Genomic DNA, 12,043 nt, shown 5'->3' with positions numbered 1-12,043 from the left:
CCTGGTGCCACTGCCTGTCCTGCTTAGCAGCCGACTCGTCCCAGGCCCGCAGTGCACATAGGAATTTGTTCATAGTTTTTTTTTAAACTATAGTCCGGCCCTCCAATGGTCTGAGGGAAAGTGAACTGGCCCCCTGTTTAAAAAGTCTGAGGACCCCTGGTAGTCTGACCCCTAGTTATGACACAGGTCACCGGCCTATGGCCTGAAGGATACACACACACACACACACACACACACACACACACACACACACACACACACATTGAACCCTCTCTCAAAACATTTTTTATGGGAAGCAGTCCACGCCTTCTGGGCAGCTTCCTAGATCTGTTTACGCTGATAAATATGCTTATGACCAGGACAAAGTACAGGAAATCAGGGCTTGCAGACTGGACAACTAGCCAAAAGAAAAGACTTCTTTCAAGCACATAGGTATCTGTATGGCTTTCTTATAGGTGGTTCGTGCACAGGTGTGACTGTGTGGATGAGGGAACCAGAGCCTGGACCAGGAATGTCAGCTTGAGTTCCCTAGGCTCCTCCCCCACACACCTGATTCAAAACCTTTCTTTCCCTGAAATTCTGAAGAGTTGGGTGATATTGTGCTTCTCTATCCCCAGACAAGCCAGACCCCCCAGCTGGCACGCCTTGCGCCTCTGATATCCGGAGCTCCTCGCTGACCCTGTCCTGGTATGGCTCCTCGTACGATGGCGGCAGTGCTGTGCAGTCCTACAGTGTCGAGATCTGGGACTCGGTGGACAAGTCGTGGAAGGAACTAGCCACGTGCCGCAGCACCTCGTTTAACGTCCAGGACCTGCTGCCTGACCGAGACTATAAATTCCGTGTGCGCGCCATCAATGTGTACGGAACCAGCGAGCCGAGCCAGGAGTCTGAACTCACAGCGGTGAGAGAGAAACCTGAGGGTAAGCTGCCTTCACTTCGTCACTGGCCTGAAATAAACGTGCGTGAACTACCTTGTGCAGCTAGAAACCTGGACTGGGAGGGGTGCAGAGGAGTGGGAAGACATCCATGGTGGGACAGGCAGCATCTTTGGGGATTTTGATTTCCAAGGTTGTGATGCTGATCCATACTTTAAAAGAAGTACATACCATCTTTTTATTTTTTATTTTTTATGGATTTTTTTTCAGAGAGGAAGGGAGAGGGAGAGAGAGTTAGAAACATCATCAATGTGAGAGAAACATCAATCAGCTGCCTCCTGCACACCCCCTACTGGGGATGTGCCCGCAACAAAGGTACATGCCCTTGACCAGAATCGAACCTGGGACCCTTCAGTCCGCAGGCCAATGCTCTATCCACTGAGCCAAACCGGTTAGGGCTACATACCACCTTTTAAGCACCATTGGCCCACTGCCATCAGGGGGCGATGGTGTGTCAATCAGGAGCACAGTCCTGGAAGGTAGACCCGAAGTTTCAACATCTCCCTTCCCTCTCCTCCTCGTCCGTCAGTGTCAGGTCCTTGGAACACCAAGACAGATAAGACAAGTTGCTTAAAATCTAAGGGGAGCCCAGCTGGCATGGCTCAGTGGTTGAGAGTTGACCTATGAACCAGGAGGTCACAGTTCGATTCTTGGGTTGCAGGCTTGATCCCTGCTAGGGGGTGTGCAGGAGGCAACCAATCGATGTTTCTCTCTCATCATTGATGTTTCTCTATCTTCTCCCTTCTTCTCTGAAATCAATAAAAAAATATTTTTAAAAAATCTAAGGGGACAACTGTGTACACAGCTAATGATAGCGAGATGGTCTACATCTATCTAGCAGTATAAACAAATTACAAAGGAGACACAGTCGAAGGCACAAGTAATTTTGCTATGGAAGTTGAGGAAGGCTTCCTAGAGGAGGTGGCATTTAGAATGAATGGGCTTCTAAGCGACAGGGAAGCTAAGGAGAGGCATCTCTCACAGCAGAAACAGCATAAGCGAAGGTACAAAGTGATGGAAATGTGTGGCATTTTGAGAAGCTTGTGAGTGGCCAGGGCATGTGCTGTGTGAGTCAGAACAGGAGGAAGCTGTACTGAAAGGGCAGTTCAGGTAGAATTATGAAGGCCACCAAAGATCTTCGGTCAGGGGGTGATATGATAGATCTGTGTGATTTTTTAATGCAACCAACTATTTATTTCAAGTAGCATACATACTCCTGCTAGACAGACCCATGTGTTCCTAAGACTTTTGGAATGTTGCCTTTTGGGGGAGATTAGCTTTTTAAAAATTCTTTTACTATGTACAACACTATAATTTGACATCTGTATACGCTGCAGTGATCAGCATCACAAGTCTATTTTATTAAGAAGAGAATTAGAGGAAGAGTAGAGCTTTGCTACTCAAAGTATGGTCTGGACTAGCAATCTTGAGATCCTGGGAGTTTGTTGGAAATGCAGACTTCCACACTCACACACACCCCTCCCCTAGTCTCTTCTGAACCTTCACCATCCATCCCCTCTGCCACCCCATGAATCTGTATCATGAGAAGCACTGGAGGAGAGGATGAGAGTGGAGTCAGTGAGACACTAGTTGGTTCTCTGTGGTGTAGTCCAGGAGAGGGATGGTAAGGGTATGAACTAAACCCTCACATGATGGAATTGACCAATCTTGATGACTTTTTGGATAGGGAGTTGAGGGAAAAAATTAGAAGAGTTTAAATGACTCCCCGTTCCTGGCTTGGGCATCTGAATTCAAGAGTCATGTAGTTTATTATTATGATTCATCGTGGCTGACATATATTAGGCACTGCTATATGCTAACAATATGTTCAGCATTTTCCATGAATTGTTTCATGCTTCTAACTCAGTGAAGTAGATCTGTCATCACCCCTATTTACAGATGGGAAGTTAGGTTCACAGGGGAGAAGCTACTTGCCCAAGGTTATAGAGCTTGTATTAGCGAGTTGAAGCTGGAACTCAAAGCTGACTGACCCAGAGCCTGTGGCTCTTTGGCTGCCTCCCAGTGACTTGGAGGTTGGATAGCAGGGAGTCCAGGAGGGTGGGGAGCAGGCAAGTTAGAGTGGGGATGCCAGGACAGGCAACCAAATTGCAGAATGCATGTGTTCAGCATATTTCTTTAAGAAGAGGATTCTTTACCTCTTGGAAAAGAGGCAGGAAAAAGGATAACACTGCAGTGGCACCCGCCCAGGCCAAGGCCAGGGAAAGCCTGGCGCTTTGATGTGGATGATCTGTTGCACACCTGCTGTCTCCTCACGTCCCCATTCACTCCTACACGTCCATACTATGGCAGCAGGAGCTGCTTATGTCCCACCTTGATACACCTCACAGTCACCTGTGGGTTCCATTGTGTGACGTCACCCCTCTTCATTGTGTTCCATCATTTCCCTTAGGTTAGCGGTTGCCAGCCGATGGTCCGCCGACCACTGGTGGTCTGTGAGGTCCAAAAGGTTGGCAACTGCTGCTTTAGATCACAACTCAAGGGCGCCTTCTCTTAGAGTGATTGCTGGGCTTTATAATTGCCCCGTTTTGTGTCGCCTTCTTCCATGTGCACTGATAGTGTGTGCTTGATTATATAACACTAGAGGCCCAGTACACGGATTCATGCGCTGGTGGGGTCCCTCGGCTGGCCTGTCCCTCTCGCAATCCAGGACACCTTGGGGGATGTCAGACTGCTGGTTTCGATCTGTGCACTGGGCCTCTACGATGCATATAAGATCTTTGGTTAATCTCTTCCTGCCCTCCCCCTCCCCCCTTTCCTCTGAGATTCATCAGTCTGTGTGTTGAGCATCTGCCCCCTGGTGTTCAGTGCGCATCATAGCTACCAGTTTAATAGTCAAACAGTCACTTAGGCTTTTATACATATAGATGTGTCATGGGTATTTTAAGGAAATGTGTTTTTGCCTCCCCAACTAAGATATAAGCTCCAGGAAGAAGGAGGTATTATACCTCTGTGTATTTTGTTTTGTATACCCACAATACATGGCCAGGTATTGGAACATGGCTGGAATTTCGTGAAAGATGTTCAGTAAATGGATAAATGGATTGGACATGCTGGCAATCATAAGTTGCTGACTTTTGAGCCAGAGCAGAAAGGGCCATCACAATTGTGTGTAGGTTCTGAAAGTCAGAGGGATTGGAAGAGATGTGAAGAGCGTGTGCCTAGGGGACCATGAGGGATGGAGGTGGGAGCTGGGATGGGGCTGGTGGGGTGAGGAGGCCAGAGTCTACCCGCACACACATGGCCCTGTTGCAGCATGAGCTGACTGACCACACGGCGATGCCCAGGCTCTGGGCACAGTGGTCTTGTGCCTGAGAAGGCTGAGGCCTGACAGCCCCCAGCTGGCTTTGCTCTCAATGGGCCTTCAGTACTAATCCCTGTGTCCCCTCCTTGTCTCCCCCAGAGCCGAAGGATGAAGTGGAGGTGTCCGATGATGGTGAGTACTGGCCACCCCTCTTGGGTGGGCTCTAGGGGTGGAAAGGGGTGAGCAGGGATCTGATGGCTCACACCCACTCCAATCCCCACCCTGCAGATGAGAAGGAGGCTGAAGTCGATTACCGGACGGTGACGGTCAATACCGAACAAAAAGTGTCTGACTTCTACGACATCGAAGAGAGACTAGGATCGTAAGTGGAGTGGGAAGCACCCTTCAGGCCCCCAGCCTGAGGGTGGCACAGACCCCCCCCAGTGAATTCCATGCCTTGTCTTCCTGTTCTTTCCTGGGTTTGCCAGCTCCCCAGACGGACATGCCTGCAGCATCAGGAGGGAGGGACAGCACTCCACGAAAGCACGGCCACCCAGGGCTCTCGGAGGAGCCACGTGTAGTTCTGTGCTGACCCCTCTGTGGAGGGCTTGGGCGAGCCTTCCTTTGCTGTCCTCATTCTCCACACAGCTCTGAGCTGAGGGGACCACGTCTGGGTCAGACTGTCTTCAGGACCCTCCCATCCGACCCACAGAAGGCAGGCCGGCCTGACCCATGCTCCCCGTGCTCCGCACTTTTTACTCTGAGTCCTTCCTGGGGTTGGACCCCATCCTGAGCCCTGGTCACAGCCAAGCACCCCTCCAGCAGCAGCGCCCCAGGCTGCCTCGCACTAGTAGTCTATTCCTGAGCACGGGAGGTGGAAGCAAAGGGTGGGTCTCCGCTTGTATTCCCAGCCTCATAACAGTCGGTACAGGGAGCTGGCACCACCAGTGGGAGCTGTCAGAGGACCACGCCCTGTCCCACAGTGGGCAGCAGGGCCTCCAGGCTGTCTCCGGGACAGTGCTGAGGAAGAGGGGGAGGGAGGAAGCCACTCGGACATTCTCTGTGTTTGGGGAGACTTCCTCAACCTGACCTCCCGGGTCCCTCTGTGGGGAAGGGGAGAGAAGACCACCAGCCATGCTTGAGGCCCCACCAAGGTGGTGACCAGGCTGAAGGAGCAGCACGGCTGGCATGTTTGGGCGGGATGCGGGGCCAGCACAGGCTGCAGCTGGCAAGTGATGAGGAGAGTAGTTTGCAGTATTAGAAATGCACTTCCCTGACCTAAAGCAGGGCTGGCAAACGCTTTCTGTAAAGGGCCAAATAAAGGATGTTTCAGGTTTTGCGGGCCATGCAGTCTGTGTTGCAACTACTTCTCTGCACATTCAAAGGCGGATGGAACAGTGGGGGAGCCACATGGGGTCTCCCATAGACAATATACACAGCAGTGGCATGACTGTGCTCCAATAAAACTTTATGAAAACAGGCGGGCCAGATTTGTTGGCCATCCCCCAGTTAGTGAAAAGCTTGGCCAAATGTGCCTTTTCCCTCCTCCTTTCACTTGCAGTGGGAAATTCGGACAGGTCTTTCGACTTGTAGAAAAGAAAACTGGAAAAATCTGGGCAGGGAAATTCTTCAAAGCATATTCAGCAAAAGAGAAAGAGAACATCCGGGAGGAGATCAGCATCATGAACTGCCTCCACCACCCCAAGCTGGTCCAGTGTGTGGATGCCTTCGAAGAAAAGGCCAACATCGTCATGGTCCTGGAGATGTGAGTAGCCCGCTGCCCAGCGGCCCACTGTCCCCCCGGCCCCTTCACTGCAGGCAGGGGCGTGAATGCAAGATATTCACAGCCCGTCCAGCCAGGGACTGGCCACTCAGCACAGCTCTGTGCACAGCACTGGGCCTGACCACTGACCACCAGCCCACTGAGCCCCTGCTCATTTCCATAACAAATGGGCAGATCTTGGAGGACCCCCGTCCCCTTTCCCCCTCACCTACCTGTGAAAGGCTCCTTGGTTCCATTCAGGGGCCTTCTGACCTGGAGGTGGCTTCAGAGGAGGAGGGGAGGAATGGAGCAGCTTCCTGACCAGCCTGTGAGAGGGAGGGGTCCAGGTGGGGGCTCAGAGTGTAGGAGGTAACCTTGCTTCATCCTCTTGCTGTGCTCCTTGTGCTCATTTGTACTTTCTTCACTTCTCAGTCACCAAAGAATAGCGCTTTCTGTGCTGGGTTGTCCACAGCAGGGCGTGGACCTGGTGACCTCTAGCCAAGGCTTTCCTTTTCCAGGCTTTCCTCTAGTCCCACTTCTCCACCTCTCTCACCTCTGAACTGCTGGCATGCACGCGCGCGCATACACACACACACACACACACACACACACACACAGAAATGTGTGTGTGCGCAAACACACATAAACTCAAGTGTGCAAACACACGCACACGTGTGTGCAAACACACCTGCACACAAACGTGTGTGCGCAAACACACACGTGCACACACATGTGTGTAAACATGCATGCAAACACACACATGTACATACTGGTGTCAGTAAGTCAGATGTCCTCCATAGTGTCTATATTTTTAAGAACTTCTTTTCCTTTTCCTAATTTGACTATTTTTAATATATGATACTATCTCATCAAAAAACATAAGGACAAATGCAATGAAAAATCCCATTCCCATCCCCTGCCCCCATCTACCCTATTCCTACCCCACCACCACCACCAGGAAACAATTTCATTGGTTTTGTCTGTATCTGGCTTCTTTATGAAAATACAAGCACATATAATATAGATTCAAATACCCATATTTCCCACCCTTTGACACAATGGCAACTCGTAGTTACGAGTCCACACTTTGCTTCTTTTCATTCTACAGTTTACCTTGGAGATAGTCCCTCTCGGTAGCCAGTGAGCTCCCTTGTTCTCCTGCTCCATGCGACATCATCACATGCACAGACCAGGGTTATTGTTCCCTTTTGGAGGAGGTGGGTGGTTTCCAGGTGTTTGCTTTTACAAGCAAGCGGTTTTTGTAACCTGGTCCCATACACCTTTTCACTCATCCCTGTGTACATCTGGAGGATAAACTCCCAGAAGTGTGGGGTGCTTGATCAATGTGTATTTGAAATCTTGAGAGATACTGTGCCGTTGACAGCAGCATCCTGGAATTGCTCCTTCCCAGGCACGGTGAGCCAGGGAGGCCAGCGAGGCAGCCCCAAGCTTAAGGTGCAAATCCCTCCCTCATTCTGCGGACACTTTGATGAGACCCTTTCAGTTTCTGTTCCTTAGGAAAGTGGTTAACAGCACAGACTTGAGTCCCATAAACCTCACCGCAGTCCCAACTCTGCCTCTTACTTGTTATTTGGCCTTGAGTAAATTATTCGACTCTGCCAACCCTTAGTTTTATTATCTATAAAAGGAGGATATAAATCGCCTTGTGAATAGTGTGGAGATCAAAGGGAATAATGTATGGCAGGCACAGTGCTCTGTAATGGTAATATGGTGCATTGACTTTTTCTCTATCCTGGTCTTTTTCCCATTCAAAATTAGGTTGTGAGCATTTTAACACCCAACGGGGTACTATGGAACAAATCCTACTATTCAGGTCCTATTACTGTTTAGGGGTGATTTTGTCAATATTAAATCCTTCTAGTAGGAGAAGTATTTAGGTTAAAATTCTGTGGAATTGGAAAAGATTCAAAGACAGTCTCTATCATATCTTAAACTCCTTTTTCAGCCCCAAACTCCAACTTGCCTCTCCACTTCCAGGAAGGATTTAGCCATGTCTGTGGCCTCACCCTCACCACAGCCCTGTGGCTGCAGCTTTTCACATTTGTTCTAGAGCAGGTTCTTGGTCCAGGCAGTGTGGCATGTGGGGACATGTGAAGAAATGTCTTATCTTTAGAAGTTAAATCTTGAGCAAGTTCATGAGGGCGTGCAGGGAGGGGGAGGAGGCAGCCCAGCCTGGGTAAGGCCAGGCAGCGGCACCAGTGGGCAGAATACCATACTTAGCTTGGAATTGGGAGTTGGCAAGCTGGATGGAAAATGTTGGGAGAAAATGTAAGAAGGCTTCCTCAGGTCTGGGTTTCATCCCTCCACCCCACGCCTCCCCCAAGGACAGGAGCAAATCTTCCAGGCACAGATGCCAGAGGATTCGCCTGCACTCAGGGTCAGGAGCTCACCCCCATAGGAACTCAACCCAAGGAGAGGGAGCAGATTCATGCTCGATCTGCGCTTCAGACAGGCTCAGCCTCTGCGAGCACAAAGGTGGGCGCTCAGCAGTGCCAGTTACTGTTTGACGGAGAAACATCTTGAGTGTTTTGAATAGAATCATTTTTTTTAACTGCTTCTTTTTAAAAATGTTTTTATTGATTTTAAAGAGAGAGGGAGGGAGAAAGAGAGAGAGAAGATTGATTAGCTGTCTCCCATATGTACCCCAACGGGGGACAAACCCACCACCTGGGTATGAGCCCTGACCGGGAATCACACCGATGACCCTTTGGTGCACAGGCTGACGCTCAACCAAAGGAGCCACGCTGGCCAGGGCTGAAATCTATGGAACCATTCATCCTGTTTTTGTAGCTCCTTTCATTCTTCAAAAAAAAAAAAAAAAATGGAACAAAAGAGTCGTTTTTGAAATATTTTAAATATATTTGAATAGGTTTGGACCTATCTGAACCTATATTGACTAGGTTACCTCTAGAAATGCAGCAGTAATTATCTCTGTGGCTCCGATTTCTACTACTCAGTGCCTCAGACATCCCCAAGGGCACTGCAGATGATGGCTGCTTGCTTTTTCTGAATGCTTTAAATTTAGAAGCAAACATTTTGGGGCATCTTGTCTGTGCCAGACATTGTCAGGTATAAACAAGGGTCTAGATATGAGCCAGACCTTTTCCAGACATGTTCACAAACAACTGTAAGGAAAGGCAGACTTGAACAGAAGTGCAGAGACAAGGCTGTGGACACCCAGGGAGGGAAGGCTCATTTCATAGGGACAATTGGGTGTGCTTTATCCAGGAGGATGTGGATTTCTACTGCCCCTCAGAGCTGGTAATGGAGTAAACCAGTACTTCCCAAACTTGTTGGATCATAAGAATGAGCTGGGGCACTTATTAAAAATATGGATCCTCAGATCCCTCCCAAATTTTTAAAATCAGAATCTCCAGGAGTGGAGCTTGGGAATCTGTATTTTCAACAAAAGCCTCAACTGGTTCTTTAAAAAAACAAAAAACAAAAAAAATGATAACATTATTGAGCACTTACCATGTGCCAGGCACTCTTCTAAGCACTTTAGGTGCATTAACTCGGTCTTCACAGCAACCCTGTGAGGTGGGGCTGTTTTTATCGCATCTTTGAAGCACAGGTGTTAAGAATCACCTGTGACCTAAGCGCAGATTCCTTCAACTTGGAGCCTGGGTGGAGAGCAGTAGACATGAAGAGCTTGAGGACAGACGCGCCACCTGCTGGTTGCCCTGGACCTCCTTCTTGGTTGGTTCTAAAAGGGTCTGTTGCAGCGCCCCCAGTGGCCATGCGCAAAGATGATTTTTCCCAGCTCAGCGGGTCCAGAAGTGAAAGTGGTTGTCATGTGGTGACAGAGGCCTGCCTCACAGAGGCTGTGGTGTGCTGGGCCCCACAGTGCACCTCTGTCTGTCTCTCCCTCAGGTGTCAGAGAGGTGATCCATTTGGCAATAATATGTGTGGAGCACCTACTGTGTGTCAGGCATGATGCTTTACAACGGTTCCTTCGTTCCTAGCAATTCTATGAGGAAGGGAACTGGGGCTCAGAAAGATGAAGTCACACAACTTGTGAGGCAGAGACAGGATTCAAACCCAGCTCTTTCCCTTCTTCATGATGACTCCCCTTAGAAGAGGGAAGGCCCTCGGAAGAGGACTAGCCTAGAATGGAGCCCACCCAGTCTTATTCAGCTGGAGGACTGATGTCTACATGAGTTACCAAAGAGATGCTTTAAACCAGCGGTCACCAACCAGTGGTCCATGAGGTCCGAAAGGTTGGCGACCGCTGCTTGAAACTTTCTGAGCAGTGAGCAAGGAAGGTGGGTCAGAGGGGTGGGAAGGGAAGAGAGAGGACCACTCGACTCCGGAAGTGACGCCATGCATTTGCACTGAAGGCCAATACTCTGGCAGGCTGGACCATGGGGCAGTGCTTAGCAGACGATGTCCTCTATGGGCCCCAGAAACACTGTGGCCAGGCCCCAAAGTCTATCCAAGCAGAAAGGATGTACTACATTCTAGCCTAGGCCGCAAGCATGCAGGACAAGTCAGTTATGCTGGAAGGAGTAAGCTGATACTACAGGCCTAGCCAGAGGAAGCAGATGGATCACAACTCTAAGTGTGGTAGGTTACAGCCAACGAATTTGCTGAGGCTTGTTGTTGAAGATACTTTCCTGTTCCTATGAGTATTATTTCAAGTTTCAATTCTTTGTGACTAAAAGACACGGCTGGAGTACAAGAATGATCCCCTGTACATCGATAGTCATTTGGGGAATGGAAGCTGCCCCCAGCAGTTAACCTTTTGTTAAGGAGATCATGTATGGATCTCTCAGTTCATGACCACCCCTGAAACCGCCCGGCCTAGACACTTCCCTGAATCCTCCTACAGCTTAGTGGGCACAGGCAGAGTCCCCCAAGAGGAGACCAGGAGGCCTGGGCCCTCCTCACACAGTGGAGACGACCAGTGTAACAGGGCAGTGGCCTGGGACTCAGGACACTGCAAAAAGTGCCCGGCACCCCCATACCCTGCCCGTCTCTCCAATCCCTGACCTGCCCTTGGTCAGAATCCCTGCCAGCCCGGGTTCCGTGATCCTGTGGTCTAACCGCCCCCTTCTGTTCCCGCAGCGTGTCGGGGGGTGAGTTGTTCGAGCGCATCATCGACGAGGACTTTGAGCTGACGGAGCGAGAGTGCATCCAGTACATGAGGCAGATCTCGGAGGGGGTGGAGTACATCCACAAGCAGGGCATCGTCCACCTGGACCTCAAGCCCGAGAACATCATGTGTGTCAACAAGACGGGCACCAAGATCAAGCTCATCGACTTCGGTCTGGCCAGAAGGCTGGGTAAGGCCTCTCCTGTTGTCCTCAACATGTAGTGGCAGTGGCTGTGGCTGTGTCCCACACACTGGGTATCAGAGGGAATGCACAGCATTGGAGTTAAACCCAGAGACTGTAGAGACGGCTCAGGTTCAATCCCACCCCTACCACTTACTAGTTGTGAGGCTAAGTCTCAAATTCCTCTTCCGTAAAGTGGGATGATCGCAGTACCCACCTCACAGAGTTGTTACGGGGGTCAAATGAGTGAATGCAGGTTCAGTGATGAGAGCAGTGCCTTGCACATAGTAAGTAAGCACTTTTGTAGGTGTTAGCAATTTATTATTATTATTTTTGTTGTTGTTGTCCCTCTTATATTTTTCACTCTGGTGCCTTCAGTCCCCAAACTCACCTTGGTGATGGTGCTTCCTACACTTGCCTCCTACTGTCCAGTTTTCACTCTCCTGCTGCTTCCTCTCATTTGATTCTCACAGCAACCCTGTGAGGTAGGCAGGGCAGGTGTTATGAGTCCATTTTATAGACTACGAAAACGAGGCTCACAGTAGCTTTGCCCAGCAGGTCCCCAGGAGCCAGGAGAGGTGCTGGAGCTGGAATAGGGACCCCAGACGTAGTTTGAGCTTCCTGAGCACCTGTGCTATTCCAGCTGCGAGGGGAGGTGCAGGAGGTGGTCGGGACCTGCACCCAGCCCTGAGGCCATTTGAATGGGTGACTCTCTGCCTCACACGCCACCTTCACCCACCCTGCCTGTGTAGCTCTGTGATGTCTCAGGAATTGAGGAGACAGCTCC

General features: G+C 50.0%; 1 protein-coding gene across 1 annotated transcript in view; it reads left to right on the top strand.

Moving 5' to 3' along the window:
• Window positions 1–12,043, top strand: part of MYLK (myosin light chain kinase) — a 187,886-nt gene that overhangs the window by 148,929 nt on the left and 26,914 nt on the right. Inside the window, exons 22-26 of the mRNA XM_080658291.1 lie at window positions 618–920; window positions 4,357–4,389; window positions 4,486–4,579; window positions 5,759–5,962; window positions 11,048–11,265. Of these exons, the coding sequence (XP_080514417.1) occupies window positions 618–920; window positions 4,357–4,389; window positions 4,486–4,579; window positions 5,759–5,962; window positions 11,048–11,265 (852 nt within the window). The remainder of the gene's footprint in view (window positions 1–617; window positions 921–4,356; window positions 4,390–4,485; window positions 4,580–5,758; window positions 5,963–11,047; window positions 11,266–12,043) is intronic.

This window comes from Plecotus auritus (assembly GCF_963455305.1).
Source record: "Plecotus auritus genome assembly, chromosome: 2".
NCBI lineage: Eukaryota > Metazoa > Chordata > Mammalia > Chiroptera > Vespertilionidae > Plecotus > Plecotus auritus.
This window is presented reverse-complemented; position numbering and strand designations above follow the sequence as displayed.